At 35.0% G+C, this 24,401-nt stretch overlaps 1 protein-coding gene across 1 annotated transcript in view; it reads right to left on the reverse strand.

Moving 5' to 3' along the window:
- The window catches only part of MALRD1 (MAM and LDL receptor class A domain containing 1), a 584,500-nt gene that overhangs the window by 349,526 nt on the left and 210,573 nt on the right, over positions 1-24,401 (reverse strand). Inside the window, exon 23 of the mRNA XM_060293508.1 lies at positions 3,439-3,595. Coding sequence (XP_060149491.1) covers positions 3,439-3,595 — 157 coding nt within the window. The remainder of the gene's footprint in view (positions 1-3,438; positions 3,596-24,401) is intronic.

Consider the following 24,401-nt stretch of genomic DNA (forward strand, 5'->3'; position numbering starts at 1 on the left):
AGTAAGAAGTGTTGAAATATGTTACCTTGACAAATTCTAAACATATAGAATTCTCCCAGTAATTTTTTTTCATTTTAATAACATGAATCCCTGAGAGAAAAGCTCAGACATTTTTCATTAGATGTCTTTGTTTTCTACAACAGCACTGTGTCCCCAGGGTACCTCATGAGCTTCGTGTAATAAAGTTGTGCATGAATATCTGTCAGTCAAGTCTGAAGTTACCTGGCACCATTTGATTAAGAACTTTTAACTACCTTAATTTTTAAAAATCTGACAGCAAGAACAATTGGACGTCTCAATATTAAATAATATTCATGTAGTCACATGAAAAGCACAGAATTGTTTACTAAACACAGTTTTGAGAATGACATTAGGTTCAGTGGGGATGGTGATGTTACAATGGGAGTCCATTCAATTCCAACAGCACATACGGGTGATATGAGTGGGCACCTACTCATCTAAGCCAGTAAGAGCTCCCCAACCAACAAATGGACCCTCATTCTAAAGGGAAATTGAGAATCATCTCAGCAAACAAATTATCATGGCTCTTCTTTTAGAATGACACAAAATGAGCCATGAAGAAAGTAATTAAATAGGGAAGAGCAGTAGAGTTCCACATTTTAAAATAACTGACTTAGAGGATGTATTTAATAGATGACGTATTAGATGTATTAGATGATGTACTTAGATGATGTATTTAACTGTGTTCATGCAACATAATAATGCAACATTTAATGTTATTTTACTCAGCTGTGCACAAAATAAGGATCATATGTATTACCATTTTAATTATTTTATAATTAACTACTTATAAAATTTTAAGGCTGTTTTATAATTTTTCATCTACTAACACAAAATCTTATTCTGAAAAAATGAAAGCCTATTTCAGATAATTAATCTCAACCACAAAATATACCTGGTAAGTAATTCTCATTTTTCTGATGCAAACCCTGTAGTTAGCTGTATTGATTGTTTTGTCTAAAAGCATTTTTAAAAACTCAATGAGACACAAATGGTAAATGGTCACATCAATCCACAAGACTACTTGGATGCTTTCAGATTATTAAACATGCACACATACATATACACAAACAAGTTTACTCTTAAACTGTTTTTGGTGAGAAGTCTCACCTATAATAAATAAAACTATTCTTCCAAAATTACTTTATACATTTTAACATGTTTCCAATTAAAAAAAAGTAACAGCATTTTTAAAATATGTTTTTCTAATTTGGGGAGGAAAATAATATTTAATATGGCCAGGAAAATCGTAGAATAAGACAGTTAAAAAATAAAAAAAAATACCTAATATTAAAATTACATCAAGCTACTAGGAAAGAAGTGGTTAAGCAGCTGATCTGCAGTCTACTTCTATTTACTGGGGAAAAATAAAGCAGGCAGCCCAAGTGTAATCTCTTTGCAAATATACTAAACACAGACTTTTTGGAAAACAAATTAATGCTATTTGACAGGGGGAGAGACCTTACCTATGGCTGCTTTTAGCGAGATATCCCTGGTCTAAAACTGCTCATGTAAACAATTCTGAAATCTGGGGATTTATTTTTCAGACATGGCTTCTTGGAAAATGTCACATAAGCTATGAAACAGAGTATAAACGGAGATGCTTCAAAATTGAGTTGGCTTCTCTGTGTAAATGATGTGTCTATACATATACTTACAAACCTTATCTATTATATAAGGCATGTCTAATAGGGGAAGACAGGATCTAGGGGATCTGCATTAAAATTGCAGAACCTCTTTCTGTTTTGTCCGTATAACTTGGTCATCTAAAAGAAACCAGGACCCTCTGGAAAAATAGTTACCTCCAAGGATGGAACAGGATAACAAAAAGATGAGTCTGGAACATCTTCTTGGCCAGAAAGAAAGGAAATGATCAAAGAATGATTGGACTTGTCAAAGAGACATAGAAGTCAGTTTAAAGGGTCTCCTATAACTGAATCTGGGACAATGTAAGAACCAATAAATAGTAATAGTGTTGACAACAAATTGGATAAAATAGGAATCCATGAGTCCACACTGATATAAATCAATAAATGGAGAATTTTTCTAACAAGAGAAAACCAACCTACAAATGTAGACAGAATAATGGAGTTAGACACAAATAGGCAATCATCATAGTAAAATTAATGTGGCAAAAAATACTAAAGGAAGCAAAAATTAGTGGGTATAATTGAGTTGAGATCAGGATTTTACATACTCTCAAAATATCTCATCACAAAATATTTATTGATAACAAAGGGAACAAAAGTACTGAGACCAATAGACATCATGTACTAACCAATGGGATACAATAAAAATAATACAATATTGGTGATATTACAGGGAAAAACATGCTTAACATTGAACAAATCCAATTTGAAGGACGTTTCACAAAATGACTGGATTATAACCTTTAAAAATATCAAGATCATAAAGTTTAAGGGAAATGAAGGAATTACTTCAGTTTTAAAGACACTAGGGACTTCCCTGGTGGTGTGGTGGTTGAGAATCCACCTGCCAATGCAGGGGACACGGGTTCCATCCCTGGTCCGGGAAGATCCCACATGCCACGGAGCAACTAAGCCCATGTGCCACAACTACTGAGCCTGAGCTCTAGAGCCTGCGAGCCACAGCTACTGAGCCCACGTGCCACACGACTGAAGCCTGCGTGCCTAGAGCCTATGCCCCACAACAAGAAGCCACTGCAATGAGAAGCCTGTGCACCATAACGAAGAGTAGCCCCCCTGCTTGCCACAACTAGAGAAAGCCCGCATGCAACAACGAAGACCCAACGCAGCCAAAAATAAAATAAAAATAAATAAATTTATAAAAAATAAAGACACTAGAAAGAAATAACAATGGAGTGTGATAAGTAATTCTGTATTCAACTCAATTTTTCCTATAAAAGATGTTATTGGGACAATGGGCAAAAAACCAGAATCTCTGAGTGAAAGGTAGAATGCAGTTGTCTGTGAGATTCTTGCAACCTTTTGTGAGTATGAAACAATTTAATTTCTTTTTTTACAAAAAAACAATTTGAAAGAGAATATTGGAGAATGTAGCACCACTATATCAAAGACAGCAAGAAGGCACATCCGAATATCACCAAAATGTATATATTCACTTGATTGTGTTATTCTCAGAATATTGATACTGAAACCTATATGACATATTTCAAGGGTAAAACAGTATTACACAGAAGCTGCAACCTCAGAATAAAGACCATAATCATAAATAGAATAGTTTAAAGAAATCCTATTAGCCATTCAGGTCCAATTCTACTAAAGTTTTTTTTCAATCATACTGTTTTCAAACCAGTGAAGTGTTGATAACTGTCCATTTTCATTTATTAGCAGACTACATATTTTAATAACACTGAATTATACAATATAAATTTTTGTAGAAGAAATTCAGAAAATGCAATTGCCTAAGCAGTACCTGGAGAGAACCAACTGTGGCACCATTCATATGAGTCCAGAATACCAGGGTACATTTTGGTCCCGTGCGTGAAATAACAGGAGTGAGAATGTCAGCCATGTCACCAAACTTTCCATTGGAGCTATCAGCATACAGGTACCAGCCATCTGCGGTATTTCTGGGGAAGGAATGATGCACTTATCAGGTAAAAAAAGAAAATCATAAAATACAGTTTGTCATTAACCATATTTTATTGTTCTAAAATTTCTCCTAAAAGTATAACAATGTTTTTAGAACAATGGTGATGCATAAATAATTCTACTATTTTGATTTTGAATCCATGTGTCCATTGGTACAATGTACAAAAATTATGGTAAAGGTTGAAATCATTAGGTCTAATATGTAATAACTTGGTTGATTGTTTTATAATAATACTGCTGATACTCTGATCAGTTTTGTAGAGTTTTTTTATGTGGGCAAAATGAGACATTGAAGCACTGAATACATTTAGAAGAGGCATAAAAAGAACAAAAATATAAATAATTAAAGTATGAAAAAGAGAAAGGAAACTGTCTTGGAGTTCTATTCACTGGTCTAAAAGGCTTTCAGGTTCAAATTTATTTTATCTAATAATTTAGGTAAGTTTTACTTAAACATATTTTAATAAGCAGGTAGATAACCTTTTAATGTTGTTTTAAGTAAAGAAGGGTATTTATTAGTTCACACAACTGAAAAGTACAGGGGATACACCAGCTTCAGGCACAGTTGGATCCAGGGGCACAAACACTGTTATCAGGACTCAAGTCTCTCCATCATCTGGCTTAAGTGGGTAGATAATTTTTAAAGTGTGTCTTTTTTTCCCCCTAGTTCCAAACCAGAGAGGGAAAATAATGATGGAAACACTTAAATATCAACGTAATCTTGCCATAAGGGATAGAGTTTATGCCCCCACTTTAATTACCAATTCAAAAAAGAGATAATAAAACATTAAAGACATGCTATTTTTGAAATATTAAATAAGGAAGTGATTCCTCAAAATTCGGACTTTCTGGCACTCTTTAATTTCTTTGATTAATTATATTTCACACCACTTTTTCACCACATGTGATACTGGTACCATGGAGTTTAAACCTGCTACTTATTAAAACCATTTTGAAAGTTTTATCTTTTTTTTTTTTGAGGAAAGACATGAATCATTAATAGAAAATAGATGGAGAGAAAGAGAGAGGTATTCATTCAGTCACCATGTATTTACTGAGTCAGTCTTTCCAGTGTTACTTGTCCAAGGCACTGGGAATGTGCTGTGGGCAAAAGACATGGCAGGGCTGGCCTCTGACCTCAGCACTTACTAGACGGGCAACATTAGGCAGGTTATTCAACCTCTCTGAACCTATCGGTTTCTTCATTTATAAAACAGGATAGCTCCATGTTACTACTAGGAGAAATAAAATAAGTGGACTTTCTATCCCAGTACTGGCCCATCTTACATATTTAATAAATGGTAGTTGTGATTTGTGGTTATGTTTATGTCATTAGTTGCTGCTAATAAAGAATTCAGTGCCCTGTGAACTACACAGGGTATGAATTAAGACTGCTTTGAAGAGCTAGGATTATTATATTAATTTGTCTGAATTGTGTGTCAATGAATAAAAAGTTCCAGCTTTGTTCCTTGTGTGTGTTTAATATCCCAGGACCCCACAGATGCTGAGAACAAAGATGAATACATGAATTCTTCATTGGTTCACAGATTCACTGTGATCCAGCATAATTTTAGTAGATATATTTTCCCCAAAATTGACAAACTGATTCTAAGTTTAATATGGAAATCCAAAGGACTAAGAATAGCCAATTTCATCACAAAGGAGAACAAAGTTAGACAATTTACTCTATCAGATACTGATTCATTATAATGGTAGAATAATCAAGACAGGGTGGTATTGAAGTAAAGACGGAAAAATGGGCCAGAGAAATGGATAAAAGAGTCCTGAAAATTCTACATATATTTATACATCTGATTTATGAAAAGCTTAGCTCTTCAGAGCTGTGAAGGAAAGGACAATCTTTTCAATGTGGATTGAATAAATTAGGTAGCCTTGTGGGGAAAAAACAAACCTTGACCCCTATTTCACAGCATTCAAAAATAATAAACTGCAGGTAGAATGTACCTGAAATGTGAAAGGTAAGACAACAAAGCTTGCCTAAGATACATAACAATATCTTCATGATATGAGACTGAGAATTTTTAATAATATATAAGGATTACTATCCATAAGGGGAAATACAAAAAATAGGACTGTATTCAAATTAAGGATTTCAGTTTATCAGAGATACCAATATGATGATCAAGGCCAACGAGTGAATGGGAGAAAACATTTGCATCCCATTTAACGAATGTTACGCTTACTATCTACTATATGTCATGCACTATGCCAGACGTTCAGCAATGCCTGTGTGTTTGTAGTGTGTGTATGTCTTTATACATACATATCATATAACTACATACATACAAGGAAGAACAGAATGAAACGTCCCCAAATGCTAATATGTTTTTATCTTTGTTTGGGGGCCATGGCTATTTTCTTTCCTACACAGTGCCTGGTTCACAGTAGACTCTCCAAAAGTACTTGATAAACAAAACACACAAGGTAGTTTAAAATCAGTACAGCACATGTGGCAATAAATAGACCAATGGAGTGACAGAACTGTAGAGTCAGATAAAATTACACAGGAAAAGTTGATAATAATATATTCCAGGCTGGGGGAGAAAAAAACATAAAAAGACAGAACAATGTTAGAGACCATGGAAGAATTAAGTGACTAAAAGTCACAATTCTAGTAATGATAAAAGCATCTACTCAATGGTTCTTCAACTGGAGGTCCCTGTACTAATTTCCCAGAAACTACACGATGAAAAATGTTAATGTTTAATTTCCTCAATACAGTATAACTTGAGAAAATTCAGTCCCAATAATAAATTTAAAATAAATTATTGAAACAATTCTTTATAATTATATATCCTTGAAATATATATATTTCAACTGCAAGGAAAACGAAAAAAGGGAGACATGCCAGGAGATCAATTTGAAAAATGCAAATAACAAAACTACATTTGTGTTTTTACACCGCCCCACAAACACCGGACTAGTGTAAAAGTATATCATTCGGTCGCCAGTCTTTTATGCATTAATTGGGGACACATGATGTATGCATGATTCCTAATGGAAAAATGAAGAATTATACGAACACTGGCCTATGTCTGAGATGAGATTATCTGAGCACGTACCTGCAAAGGAAATCAACTGCCCTCCTGGGATGAATACAGCAGTAATGATCACACCTAACAGTGCTGTCACTCGTAAAGTATCAGCATCTCTCTACCAGCCTTCAAATTGTCATTTCTCAAACAGGGCTGGAAGGAGGATGTTTTATAGAAATATACCTTTCCTAACAAAACACATCATAAACCACACAGTAGTAAAGGTTTAAAGAAAGCAGTGCTTTACACTCAGGTGTTGCGAAAATAAAGATCCCAGGCGATGACGTATAAGTCATTAAAAAGTCACTTATTAAAAGAGATCTGATTTATAGTCCAAGCTATTTTAAAGAACGTTGCCTAAGCCTCATAGGATAATCAGTTTCTAAAGTCTTAATATTACACAAATTAAGCAATTTAAAAATTGACATTTTTTCCCCCTTATTTGAGACTCTCCTGAGTATTCACCCTAATTAAATTAATAAGAAAAAATACCCTTGCATGGACAAATAAAAATATTCTTGAGTTAGGTCAATTGACCTTTAATACTTGTACAGTATAAGGGACATATTCTCCAGGCTTATCCTTTGGGTTGAGATATAGCCTGTGATCGATTATGATGATGTAGGCTGTTATAACATACCTGATGGGATATGAGCTACTGAAAGTTGTCATGAACTTGATTACTTTCATGAGAAACAGAAAATACAAACTGTGCAGTAAAATTGAAGCTTTGTTCTCACCCAGGAACTCCAAGGACAAAGCTAGTGGCAGAAGCTGAGCTCTGCTGAGGTAAAGAGATAAGGTGCCCATTCCTGAGGTTAAGGAAGACTTCCCTCTGCGCATGTGCAGGAAGGCTTCTTGGGGGTCAAAAAGGGAGGGGGGCACCACCCCATAATATGTGTGCACGTGCACCCACAGGCCTCTGTGGTGGGATCAAGCTTAGCAAAAAGTTGAGCACGCATGTTGGGGACGGTCCTGGAAACATTCAGGTGTGAAAAAACACGAGAAAATTGGCCAAAGGTAAACAAAGACCTGGAAGGACTGTCCTGTGTAAGTGAATTAAATCATGTCTTTCCAGCACTCTTCATTCAGGATGCCCCCAGTCCCCTCCAGGTGTGTATCCCTGCTTTGCTTCTGACTTACTGTTCTCCTTCTTAGAGAGGACACCATACCCCTTCTCTCTGGATGTGTATTTCTGCCTTGCTGCTGCCTTAAATAAACAAACTGTTTGTGTGCTCTTCCACATGTTATGCTGTGTCTCCAATAATAAACTTTGTACTGTTTTTACAGTTTTTGCCTCCTTAAACATTCTTGCTTTCAAATGGGGGAAAGAGCTAGGGCCACTTTGCTTCTAGCCCCTAGCCCCTGGTGGTCTAGTGGCTAGGATTCCTGGTTTTCATCCAGGCTACCCAGGTTCAATTCCTGGGCAAGAAACTAAGATCTCCCTTCAGGACCACTCACTGCTGTCTTCTCCGAGATCACCCAGAGTGGTCTTTCATGCTGAATTGGTATATAACCGGGATCAGAGGATATTTTTCTGTAAAGGCCATACGGTAAATATTTTAGGCTTTGTGGGCTATACGGTCTTTGTTACAATTATCAGCTCTGTCTTTGTGGCATAAAAGCATCTATGGACTGCTTAAATGAATGATTATAGCCATGTTCCCAATACAACTATATTAACAAAAACAGGCATCAGAGCAGAATTGGCCCACAGGCCATAATTTGTTCACCACCATTCTATGGATAAAATTCTCAATTCATCAGGATCTGAGAAATAACTTTCTATACTGATATCCAGCTTCATCTTTCATATATTACTTTACTCAGACACCGAGATTTATACCCATCGTATGTGTTCATGCAGTTACTTGGATACATCATGTACATGTACATCTCTGTCTCCCTTACACTGGTCTTTCTCCTGAGCACACATATAACCTCTACTCTTGGTCTTTCCCCTATACTACTTTGATTTACCTTCCACAACATATCTCAAGTACACTCTCATTTCCAAGCCTTCTTAAATTCCTACACTCAAAATCCCGATTCAACATCACCCCCTCACTTAAGAATTCCATAGCATTTTATATATAACTTTATTTTTATTGTATTTTATTTTATTTTTATTATTTTTTTTTTGCGGTACGCGGGCCTCTCATTGTTGTGGCCTCTCCCGTTGCGGAGCACAGGCTCCGGACGCGCAGGCTCAGCGGCCATGGCTCATGGGCCCAGCCGCTCCGCGGCATGTGGGATCCTCCCAGACCAGGGCACGAACCCACGTCCCCTGCATCAGCAGGTGGACTCTCAACCACTGCGCCACCAGGGAAGCCCTATACATAACTTTTTAGATGCATTTTTCATATTAGATTTTAATTCACTGAATATGAAGTTATATGCCCCACTAGATCATAAATATACCAAGGCACATATTTTAACTTATTAAAGTATCTAGAATACCTTATAAAATGGCTTAAACTCAATTGGTGCTTAATAAATATTTCCTGAATATGTTGCTAAATAAGCAGGAGATATTTCTTGCTTTTCTATAACAAAATTCTCCTTTACACATACAATTTGCATCTCAATTTTGAAAAAGGATTTACAATTTTAGCAGCTTTTGGATTTCTCTTTCCTAGTCTTATGAAACCAAAAATGAAGAAAAAGCATTTGTTGAAATTTTATATAACCACCTGTTTTACCAATTCAAATTCAATAACAAAGGTATTACAGTCAACTACTTTAATTAGGAGCACCCATGGTTCTTGTTTCAATATTGTACGACATTCACTGGAGAATAGCTCTTTGTGAGGCAAGAAGAAACACATTTAAAAAAAAACCAACTGATAAATTTAAAACTCTAAGAAATTACACAATGTAGTTATATTTATTTATGATCTAATTCCAAAACAGGAATTCAGAAGGCTCACTAAAATATGTATATTCTTTGTGAAATAGATTTCAGGTCAAAGAAACACTAGCTTCTACAATGTATAAAATATGGGAATTTTTAGAATCAGTCTTTAAATTAGTACGCCTTTAAATTAGGGAGTATTAAATAATAGTTTATTATTTGATACTTGCAACAAACCTAAGAAGGTAGGATTATACATTACTATTTCATACATGAGATATCTAAAATTAAACAATGTGCCAATGGTAATTCCCTTGGTAAATACTGAAGTCAGGACTAGAGTTAGATTCCTCTCCCCATATTTCATACTCTACACTAGTTGTCCTCTAAGGATGGTTCTGGACCAGCAGCATCAGCATCACCTGGAAACTTATTTAAAGTGCCAATTCTTGGGCCCTATCTCAGACCTACTGAATCAGGAACTCTGGGGTAGGGCTCAGCAATCTGTTTAAAAATTGTTTCAGGGGCTTTCCTGGTGGCACAGTGGTTGAGAGTCTGCCTGCCGATGCAGGGGACACGGGTTCGTGCCCCGATCCAGGAAGATCCCGCATGCCATGGAGCAGCTAGGCCCGTGAGCCATGGCCGCTGAGCCTGCGCGTCCGGAGCCTGTGCTCCGCAACGGGAGAGGCCACAACAGTGAGAGGTCCGCATACTGCAAAAAAAAAAAAAAAAAAAAAAATTGTTTCAGCTTATTCTGCTGCATGCTAAATTTTGAGACCCACTGCTCAAAACCACTGACACTAACAGTTAAGAGTATTTACAATTCCAAGTTGTTAAATCAAGATGCGAATCCAAAAGGAATATGTAGAAAAACAGCTATTCAAGCTTTATTATCCTTGCTACAATAAACACTGTGGGGAAAATAACTGTAAGATTAAAGAATTTTTTGACATTTGTTATTACAATACCTCATTTTCCATTACGTAATGTGTAGAAAACAGCTCCTATGTTCTAATAGTAGAAGGAGAAGAAGAAGAAGAGGAGGAGGAAGGAAGGAGAAATGAGGAAGAAGAAAGAGAGGAAGAGAGGAGAAGAAGAAGGGCAAGGAGAACAAGAAGGAGAAGGAGAAGGAGGAGAGGGAGGAGAAGGAGGAGAGGGAGGAGAAGGAGGAGAAGAAGAAGAAGAGGAAGAAGAGGAAGAGGAAGAAGAGGAAGAAAGAGGAGGAGGAGGAGGAGGAGAAAATGGTTGGGAGAATTACGGGTTGAAATTCTTAGTCGAGTGTATTTGAGAAACACAGGGCACAACTCAAGGGTTCCATTTAAACACACACACACACACACACACACACACACACACACACAGTTTGATGTAAATAGTCCTTCAGGAGTTCTGTAGACAAGAACTGTAGCCATTATATTCTTTTTTTTTTTTTTAACTCATGGATCCCTAATGTATTTGAACAACACCAAAAATAGTCTGGCACATGGTAAGTACTCAATAAGTATTTGTCAGCTGAGTAAATAAAAATACTAATGACTTGTGTTTGAGAATCACTAAATACCTTTTAATAAAATTTTTTGACCTAGCTCTCAAAACAAGTTAGAATAATTTAAATTTTTGAGAATTTTTAAATAATTTTAAAATTAAAAAACGCATCAGAGTTATAAGAAATGACTCATATTTATGCAAGAATTTACTCACATGTAATTGTGTATGAAAACTCTATTTGCTCCAGACAAAACAGACTTCAAAGTAAAGAAAGTTATCAGGGATAAAGAAGGTATTACATAATGACAAAAAGTTCAATAGTTCAAGAAGACATAACAATCCTCAACATATCTGAGCCTAACAAGAGTGTCAAAGTGAGGCAAAAACTAATAAAACAGCAAACAGAAATAAATGAATCCACTATAGTTGTTAGAGACTTCAACACCCCTTTATCAAAGATGAACACAAACAGCAGGCAAAAGAACAGTATTTGCAAAATAATGAAGTTGGACCTTTACCTTATATCATACACAAATATGAACTCAGACTAAATCACAACCCCAAACATAAGAGCTATAAAACTCTCAGAACAAAGCCAGGGGAAAAGCCTCATGACATTGAATTTGGCAGCTATGTCTTGGATATGACCCCAAAAGCAAAGGCAACAAAAGAAAAAATAGATAAACTGAACTACATCGAAATTAAAGATGTTGTGCATCAATGAACACTATCAACAGAGTGAAAAGTCAACCCATAGAATCTGAGAAAATATCTGCAAATCATAGTCTGATAAGAGATTAATATCCAGAATATATAAAGAACTCCTACAACTCAACAACAAGAAAGCAAAAAACCCAATTCAAAGTGAGCAAAAGAACTTAACAGATATGCAAATTACCAATAAGCACATAGAAAGACGGTCAATGTCACTAGCATTAGGGAGATGCAAATCAAAACCGCAATGTGATATGACTTCACACCCATTATCTTGGCTACTGTAAAACAAAACAAAACAAAAAATAAATGTTGTCAAGAACGTGGAGGAAGAAATGCTTGTTATATATGTAAAATTTTATGTTACATATATTTTATCATAATAAAATTTTTTTTAAGATTTATTTTAATACGAAGCAAATTAAAGATCTTATCACCTTTCAGGAGAGAAAAAGCATTAGCTCTATTCAAATCCAATATTTAATATCTTCCAATACTTTGCTTTATTCCTCTTACCATAATTATATAAAGAAAACATAAAGACTTTTTATCTTAAGTATCATATATATAAGTATGCCCTCAAATCTCTAATTTACCCAGTGGATATTACCTGTATTATCATTTTCTATAGGTTCCATGTCATGAAAAAGATTGAGAAGCCCAGCTATATTCCAGCTTCCTTTCCTATCTATTGGCTAGTTAATTTAGTTGTAGGAATATAGGAATTGGAAGTCAAAGGAGAAATGAGAGTAAGCAGACGTATAGCACTCTCTCTCAAAAAAGTAATATCTGTAATGGAGAGATAACAACTGCTAGGAAAATCTTCCTTTGAAAAGCAGTTTGGCTTATTCCATAATCTAAAATCAGTATAAGCCTGCTAACGTCAAGGGGATAAAATCTATGTACAAGCAGTCTACGTTAACAGGTAATAGGCTTGTCAGATGTAAATGAAAATCACAAGTATGCAAATAAGTCAGGTTTTCCAGTCATATTCTGACTCCTCAACATTACCAGGGTCTGAAAAAAAGTGAGCTGTCCTATGCTCAAAATTTAAATGATTTCTGTATTTGAATACTTTTCAAGATGATTAAAGCTATGATGCCTTGAGATTAAACACTTCTTCCTTTGCAGCACTGTTTTCTAAAATGCCACACTGTACTACAGATTAAATTAGTAATAAAGCATGAGTAAGAAACAGCTATGATGTCTGAAACTACCTGCTGTCCTGTGTTACACACAGAAAGCTGACCCTCAGATTTGTGCATTTGTAGAGAGAGATGATGTGGTTCTGGTTCTTAACCTCCTTACAATCACATTTATCAAAGGGGATTCGTGTTGTGCCATTTCTTCTCTGTGAGCTGCCACCAGAGTTCAACATCAGTATTTTAACACCTGTATACTTTGTTAAGGATGGTCATGAATTACCATTCTTTGACCTTTACATTATTCTACAGCATTGCTCATCAGCAACTGCTGTTATCAGTTATTTATAGTATCACTGGTCTGTGATGGAAAGGGCAATCTAAATTCTGAATATATAAAAGACGGAGATCATGTTAGAAGCATGTGAAAATGTAAACAAACACTACCACAGTGTTTTGTGGCTGATTCTGTTTTTCTAATGACGTGAATACAGAATGTCACAACTGGAATCTATACTAAGGCAATGCTAGTAATGAAACAGAAATGGTACAAGCTATGACAGTTAAGTGCTGTTAAGAGGGAAATCTTTTTTGAATGGAACATGAATAGTGAATGGGTCTAGTCCAGGATAATTCTGGAGCAGATTTTTCCACTCTATAAAAAGCCTCTCATGTCCTTTCATTTTACACCGGACTTTGAAATACACCAATTCTATTGATTAGAACTACTGGCTGTCCATATTTATGTTTCAGAAATTTTGTTGATAAACACTGAATTACTGAATTTAATATTTAAATTAAAAAATAATTTAATAGTAAATAAAATAAAAATCATTTAATTTTTAAAACCTACGTTTTCTAATTAACTCACTAAAAGCTTTCCCAGAATACTATTTTGAGTTTATGACATCCTAACCAACAGTATAACTGTGTTTGGTTAGAAAACTTTGTATTTAACTTAAAAGAGACTGAAAACTAATCCCTGGCAGGAAATTTAGATCCCACTTTAAAGAGAATATGAGAAAATTTTATTTTAAACTTAGTGATTTCCCCAAAGAAATTCTAGGTCAAGATATTTTTCTGTGTCTTTCTTCTCTTTTACAAGAAACTGCATTCATCTCATGTAAAATACATCCAAAGTTAATAAAAGTAATATATCCATGCATATGAGTTAAAAACATAACAGATCAGGAAATAATCCATAAAAGCACTATAATTCTATCTATAGCAGCTTAGAAAAGAGAACTAATTTTATCCTCAAAATTTTATTATTGCCACCAATCTCCTGTGGCTTTGCTTTCAGCTTCACTTTATCTTTTAAGGACTCCTACATTGGTCCAAATATTAAATGTTTCAACTGTGTTGTCTTATCTTTTCATCACTCCTCTTCTCACAGTCACTTGGTATGAGACCAGCACTATGGTAGGTGTTATAAAACAGTCAAATTGTCAGCACCCTTTTCCTTGAGATACTTACAGTATCATGAAGGAGTTAGACAAGTAAATTAACATTGGTGGTATTCTGGGACACGTGCTGTACTACAGCTAATGCCCAAAGAAGAACTATTTGGATTTGACTGGAGAGAGGGATCAGTGAAAGTTTCCCAGAAAAACTGACTTTCAACTAAGATTGAAAGGATGGTTAGGAGACAGTCGAATGAAAGTACCATGGCATGACAGAGAGTCACATTTAGAGAATAAATAGATTGGCTGGATGAACGGGAGAGTGGGCTGTTGATGATGAGACCAAAATAAGGAGCCTGAGTCAGACAAGAAAACATCTTAATGATGGATGTATTAACTAACCTTACTCTGGTAATCATTTTGCAACATGTATACATATGTAGAATCATTACATTGTACAACCTAAGCTTACACAATGTTATATGTCAGTTTTATCTCAATAAAGTTGGAAACAACAAAAAAATTACAATACCAAGCTAAGGCGATGAAGAACATCGACTTGGATATTTGCTAAAGAACTCAAAAACAAAATCAGGTATCTTTTTCTGTTCCCACAGAAAGTCCAACCTTGGGTTGGACTTCTGCCAACCCTGGCTTCCAAGTTAAAAACTAACAGTGCTCGTTAGCAGCTCTTTGTTTTTTGCCTTACATTTCCAATTAATCCAACTGTACTGCATTCATGTGATACATGTATTACATCAAATTATATAGCCATTCCTCTTTTTTGTCCTTCCTAATTTCACTCCTTACTCATCACTTAAGAGTATTTCAACAATGGAATAGCTATCAAGCACAAAGTGACATGCTACTCCAGTCAGTCACTGTTACCAATAATTTTAGAAAAGCAAATCCAAGCACACCTTTCCCTTCATTAACTGTCTCTTTTATCACTCTACTATTGCAGAATAGCCCCAACTCTGAAGACTGCTATACAATGAATCACCCAGGTTCCATTAGCTTCTAACTTCCAATTAGAACTGGCTGGTGTAAGACACCGGCAGAAGACTGTAGGGTGGAAGGAAAGAGCATTCAGGGTATTTATTCCCACAAACCCATCCCCTTCCCTCTCTGCCTCATCATGGTTGTGGCAGGGAGACACAAAGTGAAGAGGAGGTGGGTAGCCTACCTGAAAAAGAATTCAGAGTAATGATAGTAAAGATGATCCAAGATCTCGAAAAATGAATGGAGGCTCAGACCGAGAGGATACAAAAAATGTTTAATAAAGAGATAAAAGCTTTAAATTACAGAGATGAACAATACAGTAACTGAAATGAAAAATACACTAGAAGGAATCAATAGCACAATAAATGAGTCAGAAGAAAGAATAAGTGAGCTGGAAGACAGATGGTGGAAATCACTGCTGCAGAACAGAATAAAGGAAAATGTAAAGAAATGAGGACATGAGCTGCTTGTAAATTTTGGAGATTAATCCTTTGTCAGTTGCTTCATCTGCAAATATTTTCTGCCATTCTGAGGGTTGTCTTTTGGTCTTGTTTATCGTTTCCTTTGCTGTGCAAAAGCTTTGAAGTTTCATTAGGTCCCATTTGTTTACTTTTGTTTTTATTTCCATTTCTCTAGGAGGTGGGTCAAAAAGGATATTGCTCTGATTTATGTCATAGAGTGTTCTGCCTATGTTTTGCTCTAAGAATTTGATAGTTTCTGGCCTTACATTTAGGTCTTTAATCCATTTTGAGCTTATTTTTGGGTACAGTGTTAGGGAGTGTTCTAATCTCATACTTTTACATGTACCTGTCCAGTTTTCTCAGCACCACTTATTGAAGAGGCTGTCTTTTCTCCACTGTACATTCCTGCCTCCTTTATCAAAGATAAGGTGACCATATGTGCATGGGTTTACCTCTGGGCTTTCTATCCTGTTCCATTGATCTATATTTCTGTTTCTGTGCCAGCACCATACTGTCTTGATTACTGTAGCTCATGCAGCTCAATAACAAAAAAACAAACAACCCAATCCAAAAATGGGCAGAAGACCTAAATCGACATTTCTCCAAAGAAGATATACAGATTGCCAACAAACATATGAAAGAATGCTCAACATCATTAATCATTAGAGAAATGCAAATCAAAACTACAATGAGATATCATCTCACACCGGTCAGAATGGCCATCATCAAAAAATCTAGAAACAATAAATGCTGGAGAGGGTGTGGAGAAAAGGGAACACTTTTGCACTGCTGGTGGGAATGTGAATTAGTACAGCCACTATGAAGAACAGTACGGAGGTTCCTTAAAAAACTACAAATAGAACTACCATATGACCCAGCAATCCTACTACTGGGATATACCCTGAGAAAACCATAATTCAAAAAGAGTCACGTCCCAAAATGTTCACTGCAGCTCTATTTACAATAGCCAGGAGATGGAAGCAACCTAAGTGTCCATCATCAGATGAGTGGATAAAGAAGATGTGGCACATATATATAATGGAATATTACTCAGCCATAAAAGGAAACAAAATTGAGTTATTTGTAGTGAGGTGGATGGACCTAGAGTCTGTCATACAGAGTGAAGTAAGTCAGAAAGAGAAAGACAAATACCGTATGCTCACACATATATATGGAATCTAAGAAAAAAAAATGTCATGAAGAACCTAGGGGTAAGACGGGAATAAAGACACAGACCTACTAGAGAATGGACTTGAGGATATGGGGTGGGGGAAGGGTAAGCTGTGACAAAGTGAGAGAGTGGCATGGACATATATACACTACCGAACGTAAAATAGATAGCTAGTGGGAAGCAGCTGCATAGCACAGGGAGATCAGCTCGGTGCTTTGTGACCACCTAGAGGGGTGGAATAGGAAGGGTGGGAGGGAGGGAGACTCAAGAGAGAAGAGATATGGGGATATATGTACATGTCTAACTGATTCACTTTATTATAAAGCAGAAATTAACACACCATTGTAAAGCAATTATTCTCCAATAAAGATATAAAAAAAAAAAATGAGAACAGTCTAAGAAACCTCTGGAACAACATTAAACTCACTGACATTCACATTATAGAGGTCCCAGAAGGACCTCCCAGAAGGAGAGAGAGAAAAAGGGTCTGAGAAAATATTTGAAGAGATAATAAACTGAAAACTTCCCTAACATGGGAAAGGAAACACTCACTCAAATCCAGGAAGCGCAGAGAGTCCCAGGAAGGATAAACCGAAGGAGGAACACTTCGAGACACATATTAATCAAATTGACAAAAGTTAATGACAAAGAGAAAACTAACAGTTATTACGGCTCCATGATGGGTATAACTGCTACTTTATCTTTTCCTGGTGAATTTCTGTGCAGCTCTTTAAAGCCAGCTCAAAAATTACTTCTCGTAACAATTTTTTTCTTTGTGTACTATCAACCCTCCTTCCTCTGCACCCAAATAACACTGTACCTTCTTTATGATCCTTGTATTGTTTTAAATGATATTTAATATTTAAAATTTCTCTTATCTCTTAGATTTTAAAATCCTTGCATCTCCTTCTATTACTTGCATAAAGTATTTCTCATAACTGGTATGCAAAAATATCTCTTAAATTGCATTATAATGTGTCTTCAGAAGTAACCTCTTAGGGAATAAAAATGATGTTATGAATATAGTTTACACATTTATGAAGCTGTGTATGATGTCATTACAGTCATAAAAATTTGACTAGATATACAGAGACAAATCTGAAAAAAAACAATGATGATACAGTTTTTAAAATCTGGAATCTGACCCAAACATTTTCCCAGAATGTATTATTTGTACTGTTAGGCCACAAATGAAATATCTAAATATTTTTAGTTGTCTAAAGAAAACATCATGTATATATACTTGTTCTTTTAATCTTATGATTATAGAATTTAAAGAACTCTATTTTATGCTGAATAGTAATAATGAGGAAAATGGAATTACTTTATAAAAATGAAAATAGTTATGTCAATAATAAATTATTCCAGTTAAAACAAAGTTCAGGGCTTCCCTGGTGGCGCAGTGGTTGAGAGTCCGCCTGCCGATGAAGGAGACACGGGTTCGTGCCCCGGTCCGGGAAGATCCCACATGCCGTGGAGAGGCTAGGCCCGTGAGCCATGGCTGCTGAGCCTGCACGTCTGGAGCCTGTGCTCCGCAACGGGAGAGGCCACAACAGTGAGAGGCCCACGTACCGCAAAAGAAAAACAAAAACAAAGTTCACAGAACTAGTGCATTTTAGTGAGATCATTAATATTACTTACACCTCCTTAACTTAATTTTTATTATTATTGTTAACTCTCACCTTGTTCTCAAAATGTACTGCTATTTACAAAATATGTGATATGGTATAATATCATGAACTAAAAGATACATATACACAAATATATATATTTTGTTCTTACCTCGTATATACATATGAGGTAAGAACGAAAGAAAATAAGGATTCAGACACTAAATGGAGCCACATGTAAAACTGGATCACAAAATGCATTCTGTAAGTTTTACAGAATCACTAATATTAGATTAAAATTTTCATTCTTTCTGTGAGTCAATATGAACAGGGAAGTATAAATAGTAAAGTAATTCAGAGCCTCAAGAAAATGCGAAGCCAACGTGATTGTATTAGCCTTTGGCATCAATGATTTCTTACAGTCACAGGGAACATACACACACTCTTGATGGTCTACCTTTCTCAATATGACAGAAAGTTGATAAAGTAAAAAAAATAAGTTAGAAACGCATTTTTGGAGCCATTCATGTATGAGTACCAGGGCAAAAAAAAAATAATCCCCGGAGGTTATGTTTTGGGTTATTGGTATATTTAAGAGTGTCTCCAGGTTAAGTCCAATGTGCTGCCAATCTTGAGAACTGGAGCTTGACTAAACAAATGGGTCTTCAAAGTGTGGCTGCCAGACCAGCAGCACCAGCATCACCTGGGAACTTAAAAATGTAATATTAGGGTCGACCTCAGACCTACTTAATCAGAAATTCTGGAGTGAGCCCAAGATTCCTGTGTTTTAATAAGCTCTCCAGGTGATTCTGATGCGTGCTTGAGAACCTCTGGACTAAAACAATCCCCAGCAAAGCAGAGTAAGATTGCCTCACACCAACAAAATTTGTGTTTTGTACATTAAGAACAAAAGAAGGCAAGAATGGATTTGGGCACTGGACATTTCTTATTATTGTTTTCTCTCCAGGTTACTGTCACTAACACTTCACCTATCTTCCCTTCCTTTTTCTTCAGAATTATTTATAGAGTACCAGTTTTCTGTTTCTCCATCTCCTGTGGCATAAAACTGCAATCAAATCAGGTCAGAACCACCTAGAGGGGTGGGATAGGGAGGGTGGGAGGGAGACGCAAGAGGGAGGGGATATGGGGATATAGGTATACATATATTCACTTTGTTATACAGCAGAAACTAACACAACATTGTAAAGCAATTATGTTCCAATAAAGACGTTTAAAAAATAATCAAGTCAGAAATCTTAAAAATGTTTGGTTTTTAAGCAGGAGATATTCCCAAGATGTGGGATAGTGTTTAAGAGCACAGATTTGAGCATCTGTGATTTGGATTCAAAGGTTCCAGTTCCCAAGCTTACTAAATAGTGTGCACAAAGGCAAGCTGTTTAACATCTTTAAACCTTGGTTTGCTGACGTGTAAACAGGGATAATTATACAAGCCTGCAAAGTTCACTGGGAGGACTTAATGTGGATTATGTATGAAAGGCATCCACCTAATGCCTATCACATAATAAACACTCAATTAGTACTGCTTTCACTTCTAAGATGCTTCACTATATGAAAGCTACCACTGCTCATTTGTCAGACCTCCCCGTTAGTTTTGTGTAGTCAAAGAGGACATGCTGGTGAACACAAGCCTATTAAATATCAGAATTTATACATTTATAAACTTGGCATTTTTCCCTTTTCATTAACAGCCTCCACTTAACTGTTTAGGTATTATTCTTTGAAATAGGCAAATCAAAGGTAGATTTTAAGTATAAATTAGATATAATTTTTAATTCTATTTAAAGTTTATTAATCATAAATAAATCACCTGAAGTTTCCGGAGAAAAAATGATTTAAAGAAGATATAATTGAACTCATATAACATCCTTCCATTAGCCAATACATTATCGACGAATTGGTGAGCATATTGGCATTAGTACCTATTATGTATAAAACTATGCATGTTTTTTAATAAATATATTTAAAGTACTTTTTGTAGATACTTTTAAAATAAGCACCGTGGAGTCAATCTGTGAAGAGATATATTCATTTATTTGGGCATGAAAAGATAATAGTTATTATATATTCTTGTCATATCTCAACCTTTCGTCCTTTGGTTATTTGGCCATTAGTACAGAACAGAAATAAAACAAACATTTTTTGTAAACTATTTTTAATAAACTATTTTTAGTTGATCTGCTCCACCAGATAACTCAGGCAAAACTACACTTCTTGGATAGTAATGTTATGAAGAACTTGAAGAAAATTAGTTCCAAACAGCAAATTTACTGAGTTTTACTCAAACCATGAGATTAAGGAACTATGTTTTGAATTTCATTATGTCTGTAATTTCTAAAAGATAGACTTTGTAACCTCAATGTAAATAATTCTTTGGAGAAAGGCTGTGCCAGATAGGATTACTAAATAAAAACTACCTTTGCTTATAGTTTACGGTTGAATTTAAGTATCATATAAACTCTCAGGAACAATTTATGTTCTTAATGTCAGAGATATTTGAGTGGCTACCTTAAAGTCATATCACCTTGCAAATAAATATCTTTTTCAATATGCACACACAGGCATCACATTTAAGCAAAAACCTTCACACCATAAAGAAAATGCACTGTCTTCCCTTACTTGTATCTCTGTGTCTATTGAATGAACACACAACAAATGTAGGAGATAATAGAGACAATAAAAAAATAAATTTTTTTTATTCTAAAGTCTTATGTAGACTTTGGTAACTCTTGTTCCATTTATTTTATTATCTCAAAACTTAAAGTTTAAATTCAATTCAGTAAATTTCTTTTAAATAGACAGAAATTTAAAAACCCACTTTTATGGTAATCCTTTGTGACTGAAAACGTTAAACTAAGTTAATAATGTTTACAATGAAGTTCAAAATGTCAAATTGAAAGTAGAACTAAATCAAGCTGGTTCAGGTGAAGAAATGTTTCCTTTAGAATAAAATTACCTAAGAAGTTCAAATACAGATTACAGTAAGAGATGAATTTAGCTAAATAGGAAGGCATTTTATAAACTCAAAAGAAGCATCTTCAAAGCACTCTACTTTTTTTTTTTTAGTATATGTGCTGTCAAAGCAAGCACAAAAGCACTTTACTGATTGCTTGTATTTAGGAAAAGGGAAAATACTAAGATGACTGGATTCTAATGAGACTTACAACCTAGTGGAAAAAGGAAAATAAACCCAGATGCATACATGCAGAAAACTCAATTGATGGAATTAATGTTAAATATTTGGAAAGTAACAATAGCCATGAAGAATATTACTGAAATAAATTACAACTCTAAACAGAAAAACGTTCTCTCATTACATCTCAACCACTTGTATCCTCTACTTGCAAATACAGTTTTCTTAACAAATATTCTGAAGTTTAAATGATACTATTTCCTTCCTGGCATCTTCATCACAGCAAAATATGTTCTCCACTACCACCATCAACTTCTGGTCAAGGTTCTCATTTGACTTAATTTTGATATCAATACTCAGTGCCCTTAAACCTTAATATAATGGCATTGCTTTGGGGATTTATAATGTTATTTTCTAGACATATTCTGCACATAATACTTTTTCACACTGCTTTCCACTGCCATCAAAGATATGATGCCGACATCAGAAGCAAGTTACTGTTACTTTCTCTAGAGTGATAACTTGTTTGCATTTTTTCCTTTATTTTTGTGAATTTTTCTATTCCCTTTTAGAGAATCATCCTCCTCCCCTTATGCTTGATAGTAATTCATAGTGTATTGTGGGTGGAATGTGTTACAACATAGCAGAAAATTCTTCTCTGGTACCCTAAAGAGGCAATCACTCATCATCAATGATAAGCAAAATGGCATTACCTCTGCCCTCCTGAGCTTGTGGTCCAGGAAAGACATATAAGGTCTTTACTTTATAGAAATACTGTTTCTCTCTAGTTCATGTCAACAAAACCCCTTCACACAGTTGGGAGAAATAACTATGTACATCCTAAGAATTGTAAGATGTCAAAAATATGATAAACAGTAACAAAAGGCCAATAAAAAATTGGGGAAAATCTCTACAACATTCGTAACAGATAAAAAATAACCTCATTGCTTTAAAAGATCTTATAAATCAGTAAGAAAAAAGCAAGCACTGCAAACTGAAAACCAAGGAAAGAGCACAAACAGGAAACACACACACAGAAATAAACTTGGACAAGGTACAAAGAAAAAAAGAGGTTACCCTCTCTTTGTATTAAAGAAATGAAAAAATACAATTAGCTGCTACTTTAACCTATTAAATTGGAAAATACAAAAAAAAAATTAAACATTCAAGTGTTTGGCAAGCATACAGAAAAACAGACACCATCATGCACTGCTTTCAAAAATGGTACATTTTGCAAAGTAACACAAAATATAAATCAAATGTTTTAACGTATAAATAACAACAAATATAAAAATTCTACTCTGTACTCTCAAGATATAATCTACAATGTGTGTAAAGCTGCATAGTGTTCAGTGCAGATTGATTAAATCTGTGTATAATCAAAAGGAACTCAGAAATCAAATAGTGAGGAATTAAATTAGTCAATTATGGTACATCCTATTAATGGAAAACTACTGCCCCATTAAAAAAAAGTATTGGTAAATAATTGCTTATAGATTGTAAATGAAATTAAAAGCATATTAAAAAATGTGATTGATAGAACCTATTTTTTGCTAAATATATATGTATATATGCATAGTGTTTTTATCATAGTGGCAAGATTATAGTTGTTAACATTACTTCCCTTTCTTATCTATATTTAAATATTTTCCTACAGTAAAAATACATTTCTTCATTTATGGAAAAAAAGTATTTTTGTAACAATAAAAATGTCAAATTCTTAGAATAATAAGTAAATGGTCTTTACCCATAGTATTATTTTAGTTCATTTATATTAGCCACTAAAATTCAGTTGGAGAGTCTTTTCAGGTATTATTCAATACAGAGACACAACCAAGATAGACCCACAGACCTGAGTGTCCACCGTGGGCCTCTCTTTCTGCTGGGCATTACACATCTATTCATGTGTATGCTGGTTTCATGTCTGATTAAGCTTACTATTCTCACAGACCAGATGCTCAGGAAATACATGACTAATGTAAGAATTAATTGTGTGCCTAGTCAAGGCTACTTCTCCTCCAGACCATAAGGATCTTTGAGTATTTGGTGTATCTGCATATACAAATGTCATTAGATCATATTGATGTTGGTTCATATGTGATATATACATATATCACATATATCACATATATATATCATATATATATACATAAGTGGTTCATATGTGATATAGTATGTTCATATTTTCAAGTCCTTGTCTTAATATAGGAATTAAATCTAATTTATCTTTACTTAGTTGAGAAAACATATTTTTTCCTCCACATTTTGTATAACTATAACAATTTTGTGCAGGAGTTGGAATGCAAATAAATTTACTTCGTCTTAACGTGGTTAAAGGGAAGGCACATTCAAAAATTATATAATGAGGGCTTCCCTGGTGGCGCAGTGGTTGAGAGTCCACCTGCAGATGCAGCGGACACGGGTTCGTGCCCCAGTCTGGGAAGATACCATATGACGCGGAGCGGCTAGGCCCGTGAGCCATGGCCGCTGAGCCTGAGCCTGTGCTCCACAACGGGAGAGGCCACAACAGTGAGAGGCCCGCGTACCGCAAAAAAAAAAAAAAAAAAAATTATATAATGAAAATGTTAATTTCAGAATGCAATTGTAACCATGATATAAAAGTTATTATTTTATTATTAAACAGTGATCTTTGGTAACATAACATAAATCATACACTGTATTATGAATATATTCTTAAAACCTTACCATGTACAGCAAATATATATTACCTA

Source organism: Globicephala melas, chromosome 2 (assembly GCF_963455315.2).
Source record: "Globicephala melas chromosome 2, mGloMel1.2, whole genome shotgun sequence".
In the NCBI taxonomy this organism is placed as follows: Eukaryota; Metazoa; Chordata; class Mammalia; order Artiodactyla; family Delphinidae; genus Globicephala; species Globicephala melas.